Here is a 20,344-nt window from a genome sequence, read left to right on the forward strand (position 1 = left end):
CCTGCTGGACATACGGGGGTCTTCCCCGGGTCAGTCAAGCTGTCATTCTGTTCCTGGTGACTCCCATTCTCCTACTAACTTTCCCAGGACCATCGCTGAAGAGCCGGCTGCAGTAAATGGGGATGTCACGGCTTTCAGGGAGCTCATTCGTGAGCTGGCCCGCCATCTCCCCAAACTCACAATTTCCCCCCAGACAATTGAGACACCTAAGTATCTCCTATCACATCTTTCTCCAGGAAATTTTGCCAAGTGACTATGAAGAGAGGGCTAAGAGACATCTTCTTCCTGCTCTTGACAAGTCTTGGAGGAAGCAGACGAGCTTTGTTCATCGGGATGTTCTAAAAACGGTCTTGAGACGTGGCGCATTCCAGGTTTAATTTGGATCTCAATAAAATTATTCTGAAGGTTTCTTCTCTCAGTCCCGTCTGATTCTTGGCTCCAAGTGTGGTTCCAAGACGATCTAGTTTCTCTTTGAGTGTAATTTAATTTATGAAAAGAAAAACTCAAATCAATGAGTTGTTGAGAGTCTACTACAACACCCCTGTGTTGTGTATCTGTCCAGCCTCTGCTTAAATGTCTCCAATGACAGGCAACTCACTATCTGATGGAGCATCAAAAACTTGTGTGTTACAGATTGAAAATGGGCAGTCTAGAAAAGAAACTGAAAAATAAAAGAACTGAGTCATCCCCCATTGATAGGTTAATGCTGTTCTAATTTGAGTTGAGAAACCTGAATGAAATATCTACCTTTGTCCATGTTCTCTTTCTTCTTGCTCCTTGAGAACTGGGACTGTTTCACTCTTTTTAAAAAACCCAATCCTGTAGCATAGTGCTTGGTATACAGTAGGCATTTAATAAATGCTTGTGTGATCACCATTCACAGATTCACTGACAGAGGGAGCTGGGAGGGCTTTGAAGGGCCCTGATGCTGGTTCTGCGGACGGTCTTGTCCCAGCATCCTCCCTGGGCCACATCTTCTCCCCCTGCGGTTGAGACCGTGTCGCGGAGCGGCTTTTGGCGGGTTTGTGTGGCCAGCCAGGATGGGGATGCTCCAGTTTGTCAATGTTCTTTTGAAACAGATTTTCTGGGCCTCCCTCGTGTCATGCCCACAGTATTTTCAAGTGGGGGCATTTTGTTTTAAACGATCTGAAGATCTGTGGAAACCCTGCGCTGAGCAGCCCCATTTTTTCAGTGCGTGTGCTTATATTTGGGTCGTTCTTGAAACGTTTCAGGCTTTCTCACCATTATTTTCTCTGATGTGGTGACCTGTGATCCATGACCTTGGATGTTACTACTGTAATTATCTGGGGCACATCGTGTCTCTCTCCTTCTCCTCAGGGTCCCACTTCCCTGAGACACGGCAATACTGGAATTAGGCCAGTTAATAACCCCACAATGACCCCCAAGTGGAGGGGAGAGTCGGTCCTTGTGGCAAACTCCACAGCCATCTTATTTTAAGAAATGGCCCCCAACCTTCAGCAGCCATCGACACAGAGGTCAGACCTCTCCCAGCAAGAACAGTAAGAGCTACTTGAGGAGCCATTCTCCAATTGATAAATGGCCAAAGGATATGAACAGACAATTCTCAGATGAAGAAATTAAAACTATTTCTAGCCATATGAAAATATGCTCCAAATCATAATTAATCAGAGAAATGCAAATTGAGACAACTCTGAGATATCACTACACACCTGTCAGATTGGCTAGAGTGACAGGGAAAGATAATGTGGAATGTTGGAGAAGATGTGGGGAAAACAGGGACACTAATACACTCTTGGTGGAATTGTGAACACATCCAGCCATTCTGGAGAGCAATTTGGAACTATGCTCAAAAAGTTATCAAACTGTGCATCCCCTTTGATCCAGCAGTGTTTCTACTGGGCTTATATCCCAAAGATACACTAAAGAAGGGAAAGGGACCTGTATGTGCCAAAATGTTTGTGGCAGCCCTGTTTGTAGTGGCTAGAAACTGGAAAATGAATGGATGCCCATCAATTGGAGAATGATTGAGTAAATTGTGGTATATGAATGTTATGGAATATTATTGTTCTGTAAGGAATGACCAGCAGGATGAATACAGAGAGGACTGGCGAGACTTACATGAACTGATGCTGAGTGAAATGAGCAGAAGCAGGAGATCATTCTATACCTCAACAACGATACTGTTTGAGGATGTATTCTGATGGAAGTGGATCTCTTCGATAAAGAGGCTAATTCAGTTTCAATAGATCAAGGATGGACAGAAGCAGCTACACCCAAAGAAAGAACACTGGGAAATGAATATAAACTGCTTGCATTTTTGTTTTTCTTCCCAGGTTATTTCTACCTTCTGAATCCAATTCTCCCTGTGCAACAAGAGAACTGTTCGGTTCTGCACACATAGATTGTATCCAAGATATACTGTAACCTATTTAACATGTAAAGGACTGCTTGCCATCTGGGGGAGGGGGTGGAGAGAGGAAGGGGAAAAATCGGAACAGAAGTGAGTGCAAGGGATAAATAATGTTGTAAAAAATTATCCTGGCATGGGCTCTGTCAATAAAAAGTTATTTAAAAAAAAAAAGAGCCTCATTTCCAAAATATATAGAGAACTGACTCAAATTTATAAGAAATCAAGCCATTCTCCAATTGATAAATGGTCAAAGGATATGAACAGACAATTTTCAGAGGATGAGATTGAAACTATTACCACTCATATGAAAGAGTGTTCCAAATCATTATTGATCAGAGAAATGCAAATTAAGACAACTCTGAGATACCACTACACACCTGTCAGATTGGCTAAGATGACAGGAAAAAATAATGATGAATGTTGGAGGGGATGCGGGAAAACTGGGACACTAATGCATTGTTGGTGGAGTTGTGAACGAATCCAACCATTCTGGAGAGCAATCTGGAATTATGCCCAAAAATTATCAAAATGTGCATATCCTTTGATCCAGCAGTGTTTCTATTGGGCTTATATCCCAAAGAAATACTAAAGAAGGGAAAGGGACCTGTATGTGCCAAAATGTTTGTAGCAGCCCTGTTTGTAGTGGCTAGAAACTGGAAAATGAATGGATGCCCATCAATTGGAGAATGGCTGGGTAAATTGTGGTATATGAATGTTATGGAATATTATTGTTCTGTAAGAAATGACCAGCAGGATGAATACAGAGAGGCTTGGAGAGACCTACATGAACTGATGCTAAGTGAAATGAGCAGAACCAGGAGATCATTATACACTTCGACAAGATATTGTATGAGGACATATTTTGATGGAAGTGGATTTCTTTGACAAAGAGACCTGAGTTTCAATTGATAAATGACGGACAAAAGCAGCTACACCCAAAGAAAGAACACTGGGAAACGAATGTGAACTATCTGCATTTTTGTTTTTCTTCCCGGATTATTTATACCTTCTGAATCCAATTCTCCCTACGCAACAAGAGAACTGTTCGGTTCTGCAAACATATATTGTATCTAGGATATACTGCAACATATCCAACATATAAAGGACTGCTTGCCATCTAGGGGAGGGGGTGGAGGGAGGGAGGGGAAAAATCGGAACAGAAATGAGTGTCAATATAATGTAATTATTAAATAAAAAATTTAAAAAAAAAAAAAGAGCTGCTTGAGGCTCTGATAATGATCAGCATTTTTTTTAAGCAATGAAGCATTTTTAATTAGGGTACACATAGTGTTTTTTAGACGTGATATTTTAAATATATTTAATAAACTACAATATGAACCTAACTTTTATGGGCACTGAGAAACCAAAAAAACCCACGTGACCTGCTTTGATATTACTTTATTGCAGCGGTCTCTCTGAGGCAGGCCTGCGTGAGATCCATGGCAATGCAGGACAGTCATAATCTCCCTCCTCCCACCTCTTGCCATTAGCTATTGTTACCATGGGGATTTAACCAAGCTTCCAGCCCCGCCAAAACCTCCAGTGTTTTCTTCATCTTCACTACTGTTTTGCCAGCTCTCTGTTACTCTATAGATAGGAACAGTTGAATTTTGGAATTCATTGGCTACGATAAGATAAATTTTATCATATTAGATTTATCCCAGCCTTTTAGAGCAGATATCCTTAATCTTTGTGTTAGAGATTTATTTAGCACTAGAGTGAAACTTTTGGACTCCTCAAAATGTGTTTAAATGCATAAAAACGATATATGATTTCAAAGGAAACCAATTATATTGAGCTGTTACCTATCTATTTAATCAATCTATCTACAAGTTCACAGCCCCTGACTATTAAGAGTGAGAGGGTTTAAGCAGAGAGTTCCAGGGTCAGAAAATCCTGCCTCTGGAATTTATTGTGATCAGCAAATCTATCGACTTCCCCTAGTTTCATTTTTTCATCTGCAAAATGGATATAATAACAACTATTGTACCTACCAGAGAGACTAGTTGTGACGATCAAATGAGTTCACAAGTGGAAAGCATTTTGCAAACTTTTTTAAAAGTGCTATGAATTCAAGCAATTATTATAATTTCTAGAATTTTGACAAGTATTAGAGCTAATTAACCCCATAGCCAATAATTTAGAGTCTTTTCCTCTATTTGGAAAATCAGGGTGTTTGCTAATCTTGTTACCATCCAATTTTTATTCTAAGATCGATGAAAAAATTACAACTGTTTTTTTAAAAAAATACTGAAATGTTATTTGTAAGGGCTTGCTGACTGGGTCTCAAAGGACAACTAGGTATTTTCCTTTTCATCTCCTCATTTAGATGACTTAAACAATCACTTAAATTTTTAAGCCTCAATCCTCTACTTGTAAAATGGGGATAATAATGGGTGTGCTGCCTACTTCTCCAGGTTATTGAGTGGAAAGCCCTCTGTCAACCTTAAGGATAAGAAATAAAGTATTATTAGGACTATATTGGATTTCAACTGCTTCATAAACATTTTTGGTCTCTACTTCCCAACTGGAACATCACTCTCCTTGGAATGAATACAGACAAGAAATAAAACAGTATTTCTGCTTTCTTTTCATTCTCTCAACTACCTCAAGTAATGGTTTTCTTATAAATACGACTTGTTATAAATACATGGAAAGAAATGATGAGGGCAAAAGAAGAATCCATAAAAGGAAAATTTAAGGAGAAAGATATTCTGCTCAGACTGACTTACTGTAAGACTAGCTAACTTTCTGTGGCACTTAGAGTCTGCCAATCCCCCGAGATTGTACCTGGTATTGTCCAGTCGTTTCAGTCACGTCTAACTCTTTGTTAACCCTTTTGGGGGTTTTCTAGGCAGAGGGGGTTTTGGCCATTTCCTTCTCCAGCTCATTTTACTGAGGTGCACAGGAGGAAGTGTCTGAGTCCAGATTTGAACTCAGGAAGACAAGTCCTCCTGAAAAATGGTTCTGGCTCTCTAGCCACTGTGCAGCCTGGCTGCCCCTCCAGTGAAATAGGTATGATGAGTGTCATCCTCGCCTTCGAATAAAGAAGCTCTGACACACAGAGTTCAGAGGCTTACCCAGGCTCTCCCAGATAGGAGATGTCTGAGGGAGAATCTGAACTCAAGTTTTTCTGACTTCAAATTGAGCATTCTATCCACTACGTCACCCAACTGCTTACTTCCTTCCCCCTCCCATCCACGGACCTACCATTTTAGGAGAGAGGGAAGAGAAGATGTGATGGTAAGTTGAGAATGGTTCCTATGTACTGAAAAGTGAGTAAACCCCGCCACTCTGGAGTCCTATAACAGAACTCCCGGAGTAGCTATCAGTCAGTCGTGGGTGTCCAAACCAGTGCTCCAGAATCATTGTCTGGGAGCCCGTGGCTCTTTCCAGTATTATACATCCAGTAAAATACGCCTCATTGCCAACCAAGTCTGGTGAAACATATTGCACAAACACTGTTAAAATCAAACAGGAAGCAGGGAACGTAGGAGGGGAAGGAGATCTTGGCAGTTCTTCAGGGGCGTGCGCCGGCCTTCAAGTGACAGACGAGGAAACAAAAGACTTTCTTGGTCTGTCCCTTAAAGACGGGTGCTCCTGTCATATACAGCAACTGAAGAATGAGGACAAAGGGCTGGTATTCTGCTGAATTCTCAGGGAAGATCTAAATCGCAGTCTCTAGGTCATCCCGTGACTCGAGTGAATTAAATTTGTACAAAATTGTCAGCCCTGGAAAAGCCATTTCAATTTGACTGAAAAGACAATGAGCCATTTTATGAATTCAGCTAAGGGACTTTGTTTGACTCCAGGAAAATACTGAATGAAATTGGTGACTACCTCAGTCCACATCCCCAGGCACACACCTCAATTATATGGGGCAGTGACGGGCCCATCTGAAGTGGCTAAGAGAAATTCATTTACAAGCGAAGAATAGCAAAGCTGGCAGGCCCTTAGCAGGAGAACTGGAATTCAATTTGAGCTTCATTAAGGGGCCATGTCTGCAAACCGTGCCGCCTGCTCTCTTGTGCCTTTGTCATCCTCATTCCCTTCCTTTGCAATGTGGAACCCTTGGCTTGGAACGTCGGGCTGCAATAAGGGAGTTTTCTTTTTCTTTCATCTGCAACTACTTGGTTATTTCCAAACTGTGCCTTTGTGTAGTCTTTGACCATTAGAATATACTGTCTTTATGGAAGGAATTATTTTTCTTTCTTGCAGTTGCTTTCTCAGTGCTTATGCCAAGCCTTAGTCAATGCTTTATCAGTCTGTCAATCAATGGCCCTCTACTAAGCACTAATAATTAAAACAAATGATAATCTCTTTCCTCAAAGAGTTTACAATCAATTTTGGGGAGTGGGGAAGGCATTTGGACATTTATATAATAATACTGGTTAATAACGATTGATATTCAAGCATAGAACTGCTGGGACACTGGAGGAGGAAAAGAACTGGAAGTAACCATGCTTAGCACAACGTAGAATGTTAACAGTTTGAAAGGACCTTAATATCATTTGCACCTTTCATTCTATAGGTAAGGAAACTGAGGCCCAAAGAAATAGAAGTACTTTCCAGTGACAAAATGGGGGGCAAAGAACCAAGTGCTGGATCTGGAAAGAAGCCCAGAGACCCTCTGGTGCAACTTTCTCATTTTATGAAGTCAAAGTCCCCAAAGATATCAAGGTCGTACGAGTGACAGCCACAAATTCCACCTCCTGGACAGGAGTAGGGTGAGATCCGAAGCCCGGACCTCTGCCAACGCTCTTCACTCTCCCTGGCTAAGAAAATAACCTTAAGTACAAATCTGAGCAATCCAGAAAGATTGATCACCTTCCTGCAAACTTCTTTCATCATTATTTTTTCTCTTATTGGTTGTTCCTTATCCCCTTCTCTTAGAGGTGCAGAGATCTTTAGGAAAAGTGGAAGGAAAACATACCACAATGTAGGGGAACAGGAGCCCCACTGTAAAGTTGGAGAGCCAGTTGACCGTCCCTGCGATCATGAAGGCCGCTGGCCGCTGAGCCTGCTGGAAGAACTCTCCGGTCAAGATGAAGGGGATCCCACCTGAAATGAAGCAGACAAGATGCTGGGTTAAGGAACGCCCCCTGGTAGCCACTCCTGCAGCAGCCACATTCAGAGCCAAGTCTTTGTGTTGGAAGGAACACCCCGAAATTCTGCTCCCTTTAATGAACGTTTACATCATCCACACAGGACCTTGGAGAGCTCATCACAAATCCCAGTGCTGTCCAGACAAAATGCCCAGTGCTCCTGATGTTGGGTGGATCCTGACTGGGGGGGTCACCAAAGAGAGTAATGGATATTAAAAACTGCAGTCTGAAAAATGCCTCGGGGAGCTGCCTTCTGGGGGCTGAGGGCAGGACGGGGAGATCAGAGACCAGCCGTGTGCCTTAAACATCCCACAGAGCCTGGGGGACAGCATCCTCATCCGTAGTCCTTAGGGATCGGGTCATATCCAAGGTCCCCATCTGCTCCCACTAGCACACCCCCCCCACAAGCAGACAGAGCTCTCCTCAGTCTGAGAGTGGGAGCAGGGCCTAACACTGACTGTGGCAGAAGGAGAACGGCCCCACGGGCAGCAACCAGAATCAGCGCATCGGAGAGCCAGCCCTGGAGAGTACCAACTCACTAGACTGTTCCTGGCACACTTTTTTCCCAGACTACCCACTGTCAGCAAGGACTTAATACACTTTTACACAATATATAATATTGCAGTTTTGTATCTTTTTCTTCTACTAATTATAAGCTCTCAAGTCAAGGACTCCACCTTCTGTAAAATTTACTTACTAGCTTTGTCAAAATGGGCTTTATTAAAAATGCATCACAAATCCTCCCTTCTCCAAGAATCCTCCCTAACCTAGCATTATGCATTCCTCATGACCCGTAACTCTCTCTAGCACCTGCTCACTCCCCTACTCTGGTTTCCAGAAACAAAAATCCAGCACACACAGCACCGAAAGCCATGGACTGTTGCATAAACACAAAGCTATTAAGTACTGTCCATTTTGTTTCATAAATGTCGAAAGAACCTGCTAGATGGGATTGTCCTGAAAACTTCTGGGTTTTGTAGAGACGCTTTACCTCTGAAGATAGTGGGGTGCATCTGGACACACTGGACATACTCTCTCTCACACATACACTCTCTCTCACTCTGTTTCTCTACCTCTCCTCTTCCTCTCTCTTCTCTCTCTGTCCTGACTCTGTTTCTCTGTGTCTCTCTCTGAGTCTCTGTCTCTCTTTCCTTCCCCCTCCTTCTGTCTCTTTCTCCATCTCTGTCTCTCTCTGTCTCTTTTGTCTCTCTCTGTCTTTCTGTGTCTCTTTTGGTCTGTCTGTCTGTCTCTCTGTGTGTCTCTTTTTGTCTCTCCCTCCGAATCTGTGTCTATCTCTCTCTGTGTGTCTCTTTCTGTCTCTGTCTCCCCCATAGGAGACTCTGCTACTACCTTGTTGGGCAGGTCGCTCCACTTGACCTATCTGGCAGTGACGGTGGTATGGCATCAGGCAACCAGGAAGCTCTTTTCTGGCTTGAGCCAGAATCGAGACTTCTCTGTTTTCAGACTGACTCTTTTCCAGCTCTGACCTTCTAAAAGGAGCCTGGCTGTTTCATCAAACTCTACATATGATAAAACTGAGGTGAGGAGAAAGCAAATGGCCACGTGCAATTCGAGTAGAAATTGCCTTGCCAGTTACTCGTGCCCATGCCCATTAATTGATTACGGAGCCACGTGATCCCGTTCATAATACTGAACTAGCTATCTGGAATCAGCTCATCAGCGTATCTTCTCTTGCCACAGTCTGGCCCACTAAATAATTCTCCTGGTGCCAGACAGCAGCATTAGTGGATGGCCTCCAGGCAGAGAGAAGGCTGCTTTTTACTGCCAGAAAAATAATCCCCCCATGAGATGTGGGAGAGACTCAGGAGGCTGTGGGATGGCCATAGGGAACTTCGCTGTAGCATCTCCCACTCAAAGAGCAGCCTGGGGCGTGTTCTACGCACTGAGCTTCCCACTTGGCCAATTAAAAAATGCAGCACCTCAGGTTTCAGAACAGAAAGAGCCCTGGAATTACTTAGCCCAGGCCTCACATGCTACAGATGAGGAAAGTGGGGCTCAAGAAGGTCCCAACAATGACAGCTCTCAACTATGGGAAAAGGTTAGAAACAGTTCAGAAAATCACTAGTATTAATTTCACCTGTCACTTTGTGCTCAATATGCTGCCAGGTGTTGGGAAAAGTGGAAAGACAAGATGGAGTCCTTGCTCTGAAGAAGATTACAGCCCCAATGAGGAGGTGATGCAAACTTGGAAACTTAAAGAAAACCAGAATGATACGAGAAACAATACAGGACACGCAGAGCATGTGCAAGTCTAGAATTCCAACTATGGAAGGGGAGACGCTGAAGGGGAATCCCAAGCTAAAGTGGCCGGTTCTGAATTTAGGATTGCACCATGCTCAGTATTAAAATGAGGAGAGAAAGTGCAGGGAACTCCTCACATTAATGCTAGAGCAAGATAGAAATGGAAGGAAGGAAAAGAGGGAGGGAGGAAATGAGTGAGGGAGGGAGGGAGGGAAGGAGAAAGGGAGGGAAGGGGGGAAGAAGGAAGGGAGGGAAGGGAGGGAGGGAGGGAGGGAAGGAGGGAAGGAGGAAGGAAGGAAGGAAGGAAGGAAGGAAGGAAGGAAGGAAGGAAGGAAGGAAGGAAGGAAGGAAGGAAGGAAGGAAGGAAGGAAGGAAGAAGGAAAGAAAGAACATTCAAACTCATTTCAAGCCCATTGGAATAAAACCACTAAGTCTTGTGTATTCCGTTTGATCCAGATCCTTGAGTAGGGAATGAATGAATTAAGGTCCCAAGGAACCAAAATTAAATAATTAAACTTAGCAAATAGCTAGCAAGAAGAGTAGTTAAAATGGGTAGATAACAACAGCTTCCTTCTCCCAGTAGTTGAACCTAATGAAAGTTCTTCCTCCACTTTTCCTAACCCACTGTTCTTCTGTTCCCAAGAAGAATGCCTTTAAAAGCTGATTGGGGACATATTCTGTGCCAGTTGCCTGGGGCATATTTTGCGGCTGTTTGCTTATGTCATAAAAATAATTTATTCCGCCTCTGGTCCAATCCTTCCTAAGGAACTAATATTTCATGTTTACAGGAAGCTTTCCTCCAAGGAGTTCACAGAATCATAAATTCTATATCCAGTTGAGACTTCAAGAGATCATATAGTCCAGCTTTTGCCTTCAGGCACATAATGTACCAATATGCTCATTTTGATGAGGCTTCGGAGCTCAGAGGGGTTAAATTAGTTTCCCAGGATTAAAACTAATAAATGTTGGAGAGAAGATGAAACCCATTTTTTTTTCTTTTGCATTTTTATTCTTTTCTCTTGACCTGCTAAAAAAAGACTCAAAGCAAGCTCCCAGTATCATCCATATTGTCCAGTGGGAACATTCCTCTCAGACTCACCTAAACACAGGCACTGCTAACTTAGTTTGAACATTGTGAGCTGTCTAGTTTAACTGTGACTTAGTGATTAAGTCTAAGACCCCCTTTCAGAGGGTCTACAAATTCAAAATCATTTTTTATTTCTAATATAGTAAAGAGCTATAAATATAACCCATGTGAACAGGTCCTCGATAGTTTCTTAACAACATGAAGATACTGAGAACGAAAGTTTGAGAACCACTGTGCTAATAAGCAAATTATGAAATACAATGTGTTAAGAGAGTTTAATAATAATCTAGTGTAATCACCTAGTTTTGAGTTCCAAAGAAATAAGCTGATTTGCCCAATCCCCATGAGTGGTTCATAGAAGTTCAGCTGTTCATATCCAAAGAACTGATGGAGTCTGAATACAGACTGAAACATACTCCCCCTTTTTACTTTATTACTCTGAGGTTAATATGGGAATGTTTTGCATGATTGCACATGTAATTGGATTGTCTGCCTTCACAAAGAGGAAGAAGAGAAGAGAGGGAGAACTCAAGATTTAAAAAAAGGAAACATTTGTGTTTATATGTAATTAAAAAATAAAAATTTGATGCAATAATAAACAAAACACAAAAAGTGCTCCTTTGTGGGTTATCTAGTAGAATCCTCTACTTGCCATGGGAGAACTGAAGCAGAGAGACCTCTCTGAAATTTTCTATCCTCTTAAAAAGTCCATAAAGTCATAACCCCAGACTGATCAAGGAGATCACTTCATGATTTTTAGGTAGTTCTGTCATTCAGACGCGAATCAGTGAATCATGGCTGAAGGTAGCCAACAAGTCTGTCAGCTCTGAGACATCCAAATGCGGGAGCCCCATGTCCCCAGAATCTCCGAAGTCTCAATGGGATCTTCAGCACAAGCTCCTACAAGGGCCCAGTCCTTCACCAAGATTATCGGAGAATAACAGGCCGAGCTGGAGCCGAGTGCAGACCCACTCTTGGTTTGTTTCCTTCGTTCCGGTGGAGCGCTACATTCCCGCCATGGTGCCGTACTTGAAGTCCGGATTCTGCTCCTTGGTCTGCGTGTTTTCTTGACCAGAACCTTTCAGTTTTCACTGGGCCCTACTTTTCCTATCCTCAATCAGCAGGTTGAGCCATAAAGTCCACTTTATTCTCTATATTCTAGATCCAATAAGGAATCGGAGCGTTTTGCTCCAAAGCCTTCCTGTGGCGCCCCAGACAAAGGCGGGCCTGTACCCGGCCGGAGAAAGCGGGAGATTTGCCACAGCAGCCCCGGCGCAGCCACTGGGAAATCTGTTCTAAACGCCTGCAGGACAATCAGCGGGCGGCCCATTGATTGGCGGAACTCGTTAAGTGTCTGGGCCCGGGAGCCTGATTTCCGTCCCTAGTTTTCGGGTAAGTGGCGTGAGGCGGCAGGCAGCCATTTCACGTGCACCCACGGGCCGCCCTGGCTACATCAGGAGTTTTCCGTGATCGCCCCGCGGCCTCCAGAACGGCCCAAGGGCTGTGCGGTGCGGGAGCACGGGGAAGGGGAGGCGGGAAACAGACCAGAAGTGACGTCCGGCCCAGCCCTTCCCGCGCCCGGACACGGAGAGCCGGGCTCTGGCTTCGGGCTCAGCGCCCCGAGTGATCGCTTCTCTGGGGACCCCGACAAGCTATGTATTTGCTCCGTCACAACGGAGAGGCCCGGATAAGCGCGCCCTGGCCAGCACTTTGGCGCGGAGCTGCGGGCCCCCTGTTAGGGGACCGCCGGGAGACGGAGACTCCCAACAGGCGAGCAGCGGCCCCTCGGGCCCGCCATGCTGCTCACGTCCGCCTTGGGCCGCCTGGCATGACTGACTCGGTCCCACGGAGACAGCGCCATGGTCACTGGCAGGGCCTCAGACCGACCCGGCCCTGGTCCCGCCGCGTGCCTTGGAGCCTCTGGGACTGAGGAGCTGGACAGCTCCATGGAGGGCGCAGGGTCCGTGGGAGCGGGCAGCCCAGCTCGGGCAGTCTGTGAGCTTGCGCCCTCGGGGACAGGCCCCGGGACTGAGGGAAGCCAGCGGGCTCCCGAGCAGGGCGATTCACCAGGACACCGGCCCTGCACTGGGAACCACAAGCCTCAGTACTTTAAGCCTCTGGAAACTGCTGCTGGGGTCGGTGTGTAGTTTCTTGGCTTTGGAGCTACAGGTCACCCAATGCACTGCCTCCATTTTACAGGTGAGAAAACCGAGACCAGAGTCGTCGGCTGACTTGTCCAACGATGTTCAGGGATCACGGCAGAAGGAGGCTGGCCGGGACCTCCCCATGCTTTCCGCCTTTCCGCACCAGCCAAAGCCAAAATGGTGTCTCAGCGTGGAGGCGACTCAAAGCCCCGCGTTATTTTATTTGGCAAACGTTACTAAAAACCTCCTCCGCATCCGATGCTGTGGGGAGACAGAGACTGTCAAAGGGCAAAAGAGAGCTGAGATGGCCTTCAAGGACCAGGAGGCGGCAGCCCAGCGGGGCAGGGCCAAGGCCTAAGGACAATCACAGTAAGAAGCCACGTTTTAGGGGTTTTAAGGTTTGCTCTACAGAGGTCGCCTATTCTGACTCTAACAATAAGAGGGAGGTGATATCCTCTTCCCTCTTTTACAGATGAGGAAACTGAGGTGGAGTGACTTGTCCAGGGTCACACGGCTAGTGCCCAAGGGAGGATGTGAATTCAGGTTTCCCTGCCTAAGTCCAGAGCACCCTCTACTGACCTACCCCGCTGAGGACCCCAAATCCAGGGCTCTTTGCCTACATCAGGCAGCAGACGGCTGTCTTTCTTCCAGCTCTTTGTTTAAATGTCCTTTGGTTTCTCCCTGTTTCCCCTTACCCGGGCCCTATATTTCATACTGGATGGGAAGCTTTCTGAAGGCCGGCGGGATGCTGTTTTTTCACCTTTGCATCTTCAGCACCAGGCTCGATACCTTTCACCGGGGGAAAGCTTAACAAACTGGTCGTGTCAGGTGCCCCTCTCCTATAACCACTTCTCACATGCTGGATTTCCCGATTATTTTTGTCCTTCAGATCACCCTTTATTCCTCAACAGCTTCGATAAATTAAGGAACCTGAACACAATATTCCAGTTACGGCCTGGCCAGCAGAGGGATTTTCAATATAAAGTTCTCATCTCTTTGGTGGATCATCCGGATACATTCAAAAAGGAAACACAACAATTGGCCAATGGAAATAGAGCAGTGCCGTCACACTGGGGACCTGAAGGAGACCCTGTGAACCAGGACTCTGGCCGCTGATTCTAAGAAGAGATCGCATGGAAATTTCTGAACTAGGGAATGGACTTCGTCTAGCTCCGAGTCACCCAGGAAAAGCCCCTCCCCACCGAGATACCATTCGGTGCCGAGGCTTCACATTCAGGTGCTCTGGCCAGATTGGCTTCCCCTAAGCAGAGGAATTTCAAATGGACCATCCTGGCGCTGGGAAGCCAATCAGGAAAAGTTTACTGCTCCTTAAAACGAGTCCCTGGGATTTGCCAGCAGACCCGAAGCTGACCAGATTTGGGATCCATTAGTCAACTAATAAGCATTCATTGCAGGACACACGCTCCGTGCTATTTTCCATATCTAGTGCTGAGGCTCCCAAGTAATTCTCACTTAATGGTAAATAATGGTCCCAGAGAAGCACATTCATATAATTTACTATCCTCTGAAACTCAGAATGCTGGGATATGGCCCAGAATCTTCGAGGGGAGGAGGAAGTCCCTGAGGCTACGTATTCAATTCCTTTCCCCTGGTTGTGAAGAAGCTCCACAATCTGACCCTGATTTATCTACACAACTCCAAGTCCCTCTCTGGTTGGTGAAACCTACTGATTCCATTTAGCATAGAATGTTTTAAAACATTATTAAAAAATACACTGAAATATAGTTTTTAAAAGATTGAATTTCTGATATAGCAATATTTGGCAGGCCAAAGAGGTAGTAGTTAGTGGATAAAGCACTAGATCTGAAGCCTGGAAGATCTGATTTGCAATCTGGCCTCGGACACTTGCAGCCTTGAGGTCCTAGGCAAGTCACTTTACCCTCAGTTTCCTGCTCCATAAAATGAGCTAGAGAAGGAAATGGCAAACCCCTCCAGTGTCTTTGTCAAAGAAACCCCAAATGGGATCACAAAGAGCTGGATACGACTGAAAAATGACCAAAACTGAAAAACAGTTTAAAAAATATTTTTTAAAAATTGAACTTCTGATGCAGCAATGTTTGGCGGGCAACAAGAATAGTAACTACAGTGATTGTAAAGGAGTGATGGGAATAAACAATATTTGGAAATATCTACAACAATTAAAATGTGACATAAAAATGCTTCTGATTTCTATCAGCGATAAAGTCCAAGAAGTGCTCCTGTGTTTTGTTGCTTCACGTTCCCAAAGGAAGGAAATGCTAATTTCTGTTCAAGATAGTGAAAAATGAAGACATTATTTTTCTCATCTAAGTTCATAGACCCCTTGAGGGAAGGAAATGACATTGAGATCACCATGAAATATGAAAGCAGAGCGGTACAGAGGAGGAAATACCGTGCAGAGATCTTGCCTCTCATTTAGCCACTGGCAGTAAGTAATTCATCTCAGGCAGACCACCTGAGAGTGCACGTCCACTTCCAGTGAAAACTGACTATGATTCCAGCAATCCGCCATCTGGCATGTGTGTAGGTGTATACATGTGTGTGCACGGGTGTGTGTATGTGTGTGTGAAAGTTTATGCTTGCCAAAGATAGCCCTCATTCCTTGCTTTTTACTTAAACATCTCGTCCCTTTCCCCGTGTCCTGGCAGAGAACAGATCTGGGCACCCCGGCCCTTTCAGTCCAATGTTAGAAGAAGGAGGCTGCGACAGAATGACGATGTAATGATACAATACCCACGTAACAGTGGTCTCGTAATTCAAAGACCGGCGAGACTTTCCTAAATCCTGACACTGCGCAGGAGTGACTCTGGGCTAGAAGTGCTCTCAGAAGTAATTACGTGCACCCCCGAGCCATCATTCATTAGATGGGGATGCAATAGCTAATCATAGTAGCTAGCATCTCTATGTGAAGCACTTTACACAAATTATCCTATTTTATCCTCATAGCGACCCTGGCAAGTTTGTACTGTTACCTCCCCATTTTACAGGTGGAGAAACCGAGGCAGAGTCTTGCGCAGAGCCACACAGCTAGCGAGTATTGAAGGGACGTTTGAACTCAGATATTCCTGACTCGAGGTCTAGGACTCTATCCACTGGGTCACCTAGCACCTAGAAAGCTTCCTTGAATGTGAACTTGATTCAGTGAGAAATAGGGAACAGAAAGACAATACACCTTTCAATAGAGGGAGGAGGACATTGACTTGACATGAGAAATAAAACTTGTTAAAAGTAAGGCGTTTTCCAAAGTAGGATGGCGGTGGTGGTGGGGCCCTTCTACGTGAAAGATGCCCACTTTGGGGGCTCACTATTCACGGAAGAGTTGGAAAAGCGGCCCAACGCTGCCTTCCCAATTCAGCTGCTGTGATTTGGTGACTTGCTGGCAGTCACCTGAACAAAGGCCTTCGGAATCCCAGGGAGGCCGGCGCTCCTTGAGTTCTGGTAGCTAGGGAGAATTCCTGAGAACAGTGGTCTCCTTGATATTCAGAGCATACATGGGAGGATTGGGGAATGGGATTGAGACTGGGTGGGAAAGTGTTAGAACAAAATAAAATGAATAATGTCTTCCAGAAAGAGTACAAAGTGAGATGCCATGGAAAAATATCATTTTCCACTTCAGCCTAGGCTCCCATGTATTTGAGCACTTGGGCAAATGCATATATAATTAAGAATACCCAGGAAAAAATAGAAATATTTGTAAGGAAAAAACCACTCCTCCCTGTTTCATTAATTAACAAACAGCTAATAACCCACATTCTGTATATCCAGCTTCAATTTGTCCAGGATTAGTCATAGCACTTATTTAAATCATCTAAATGAATTCTTCTTCACTGAAGTATAAAGCAGGCCCCCTTTCTTGAATACTAATTAGCATATTTTGATCCACACTGAATTCCACTATAATTTCTTTGGTTGATGTTTTTAGACTAGTTTTATGTGACTGGATTTTTCCATGCAGTGCTTTCCTCCCCTTTCCCTCCAAAAAAGCAAATGCTTAGAAAGGATAAGGAAAAAAAAGATAGAAAAACAGATAGTTTGACCCTACTAATGGCTATTAAAAAAAGTAAATTTTTCCTTTTGACTGCTGATGGGAATGGAAAATAAATGTGTGGGCAAAACAACGGCACAGTTAAAATATATCAAAGTACATATAGCAGGAATCTGTCTTGTTCAATTGTTTTAGTTACAGGAATTGGCTACGGCATTATATATCAAAGGAAAAGGTCAAATGTAACTAGCGTAACTATACCCTGTAGTTCGTGAGAGAAGAGATACTGTGTGAGTGAGATTGTTATAGACTAGGGCACATCAACCATCATCCCCTTCTGGAATAAACTTCCCCCCCATTTCTCCTGGTTCTTTCAGAACTGGAAGAGGCGAGCCTAATCCTTTCCTTGGCAAATTTCTAGCTGAGTAGTCTTTCTTTCCACACCTCACAAAGACTTCCAAAGATGGACAAAGCACAAGGAGACATGGGTTAGGAGTTTTCAACGTTATCTCAAAAAAACATGAGGTACATGCTATTGTTGGCTTCATTTTTTACACATGGGGAAACTGAGCCTCAGGCTTGTTCAGTGAGAAGCCCAGAGACACAGATGGTAAATGCCTTCTAGCTTGCTTCCTGCAGAGCCCGGCTCCCATGTTCTGTCACAAGCCCTCTTACACCCGACTCTTTCTCTCATAGTCTCTCCATGCACCATGCACTCCCCCCCACCAGCAGATTTATTTTCATCTGCATGTTTGTATCTCCTATGCCCACCACGTAGTAAACACTTCGTGCAAGCTTGTTGAATTAAACTGAATATTCTACTTGAGGCAGGACCAATATGTGGGATGTTGTCTAGTAAAGAGCCAGATTACAGCAATTTGCACTTTATAGATGTTCACATGGGTAAATAAATAAGAGTTAAAAAAAAAAAAAGCCAGGCTAGGCTGGTAGCAGAGTCTCATTGCCCTAAAGTCCAAGGTTCAGAAGTGAGAAATCAAGGTTGAGTCCTCAGCCCAGAATTTCTATTGTACTGAACTAAGTGACAAAGTGGAAGAAGACTGGGAAAGTTAACTATGTCTTCACTTGCCTTCTCCCAATGGCTGATACCTTCTGCCCCATCCCCAGTCTGCTCTGACAAATAGGGATGAGATTTTCCATGATTCGTCATGACTCAATCATACTTTTCAGGGTGTGGGCTTGTAATCAGATCTTCCACGGCCCTTGCAGAACACAGCAAAGAGAGTCCTGGGGAGTCTGAAGTCACTTGCTTGAAATGTCACTGAGTAGTGTGACGATACAAATTATTAAGAGTGAAAAAAGGTGTCTCTTCTCAAAGTATACATGATAAGGCATGAATTTGGATCCCTGCACCTTTCAGCATGTTCCAGCTTGTCATGATGATTGTTAAAATGGAATCAAATCCCTTAAAAGACAAATGACGAGCAGAGAAACCCAAGAGGAATTTCAATTCCATCCCTTCATTTGTCAGTGAACAATTCTAATATACTCCAAGGATGAAAGTCCAGATGTTTTTCTAATTGTCAAATACTGAGACATAGCCAGAATAGTCAGTCACATTTGGCAAGACCATTTATTGAAGACCCTTTTAAACCCTCCGATTCTAAAAAAAGATTCCAACCACATGATGAAATAAGACATGGATTGTTATGAAATAGTTTTCCATTAAAAAACACTAAGGGTTTTTTTGGGGGGAATGCCTTGCATTTAATGTCTTTTGATACTCATATGGCATCAGGAGGGCCTTAAGAAATCAAGAGTTCACGCCAGAGCTGGACAAGAATCCTTAATAGTTTATCCCTGAAAGGGATTCAGCCTCTCTTGGAAAACCTCTAAGGAGCTGATGCCTTCCCAAGGTGATCCATTGCACTTTAAGTTAACTCTGTTAAGAAGTTTTCATTCTTGCTGACCTAAATCTGCTTCTCTGAAGCTTCTCACCTTTGGCCTTAGCTCTGCCTCCCAGGCCAGGCAGAAAATTCCTTGCTTGGTTTTCTTCCACTTAAAAGCCTTCAAATTCTTTGTGTTGTGTCTGCCTTAAATCTCCTCTCCGAGGCCTCAGATCATTGGCTCTATCCTCATGCACCTTCCTTTCTCTGAGCTCCTCCCTTCTCACATTATCTTCTCTAAAAGTTGGTCCTTCATTGAACATAATGTTCAGCTGTGATATGATGGGGTAAGTACAACATGGATCTGAACTCCCAGGCTCTGGTAATATTGCATATGGTAACGTCAAGGCAATGGACCAGCCTGGAAGGTAAACACTCCCATGTTTCGGTCCAAGTGGCTTGTGGAAGACTGGGGGAACCATGATGATTCCAGGACTTCTTCTAGGAGATGATGAATACTTTTCTCGTTGGCTGCTGCAGCCAATAGAAGTACTGACTCGGTGGTTCCTGACCTAGAAGGAGTTGTAAGTACCAAAGCCATTTTGTCTCTCCGCTTATTGTCTTTAAAATGGGCGGAACCAGTGGGATTACCTCTGGAGAGCCAAGAAAGGGTGAGTGTGGCTGCCTGGTCTCCTGCCTGACCTAATGGCTGCTTCGAGCGCCCACCCTGCCGAGTTAAGTCCTCTCTCCAGTGCAGCTGCTCCTCTTCAGTACTGGCTCTTTTCCTGACTTGATGTGAATGAGTATTCCAAGGTGGGATGCTCAGGTGATCTGTGAGATCCAGAGGTTCCATTCGAGGTCCAATCGGTGGTCTGAGCTGAATGGCAGCAGTGCAGTAGCCACCAAAGCTGTACGAGCTGATGGTAGGGGAAGGGCAAAGACAGTCACTGTAGGACCATCAGTAGCCACGGGTATCTTGACCTTTTGTGGCAGGAAAAAATGGTGTTTATGGACTTCTAGGAAGGCACTAATCCTTGGATCATAGCAGAGAATTATAGAGGGGGGTAGTCTACTAAAACAAATCAAAAATTAATATTAAAGTTAAAAAACAGAGCTTTTCAACACACATTGTGCTTCCCTCCTCCATATTTAATGAAAGTGCACAGAGCTCTACATTTATCCTGATACACATGCACACACACACACACATGATCAGTTGATATTTTTAGTAGACTACAATAGTATATTTCTCTGTAGCTCTCTGCTGAGACTCAAAGGATTTAGAGAGTCCCCACCAAATAATCTTGCAAAATAGGACTATTCTGGCTGCATTTCAATATATATCACTTACAGAAGCATCCTTACTTTTGCTTTTGGAGTATATTTGAATTGCTCACAGAAAATAAAGGTTTGATTTGAAATTCCCTTTGGATTCTGTCATGCTAATTATTTGTCTTTTGGGGCTCTTTGTTCAGTTCTGAGAATGAACCTCGACATATATGAGCTATATTTTATTTACAAATAA

General features: G+C 44.2%; 1 protein-coding gene across 5 annotated transcripts in view; it reads right to left on the bottom strand.

Annotated features, from left to right (window-relative positions):
- The window catches only part of SLC2A9 (solute carrier family 2 member 9), a 211,218-nt gene that overhangs the window by 47,754 nt on the left and 143,120 nt on the right, over positions 1-20,344 (bottom strand). For all 5 annotated transcript variants that reach the window (XR_007948444.1, XM_051966635.1, XM_051966634.1 and 2 more), the window contains one exon: positions 7,326-7,453. Coding sequence is in view for 4 of the 5 variants with exons in the window: in XM_051966635.1 (XP_051822595.1) it covers positions 7,326-7,453 (128 nt within the window). In the remaining variant the exon portion in view is untranslated. The remainder of the gene's footprint in view (positions 1-7,325; positions 7,454-20,344) is intronic.

The sequence above is a fragment of the Antechinus flavipes genome, chromosome 6, assembly GCF_016432865.1.
Source record: "Antechinus flavipes isolate AdamAnt ecotype Samford, QLD, Australia chromosome 6, AdamAnt_v2, whole genome shotgun sequence".
Lineage (NCBI taxonomy): Eukaryota > Metazoa > Chordata > Mammalia > Dasyuromorphia > Dasyuridae > Antechinus > Antechinus flavipes.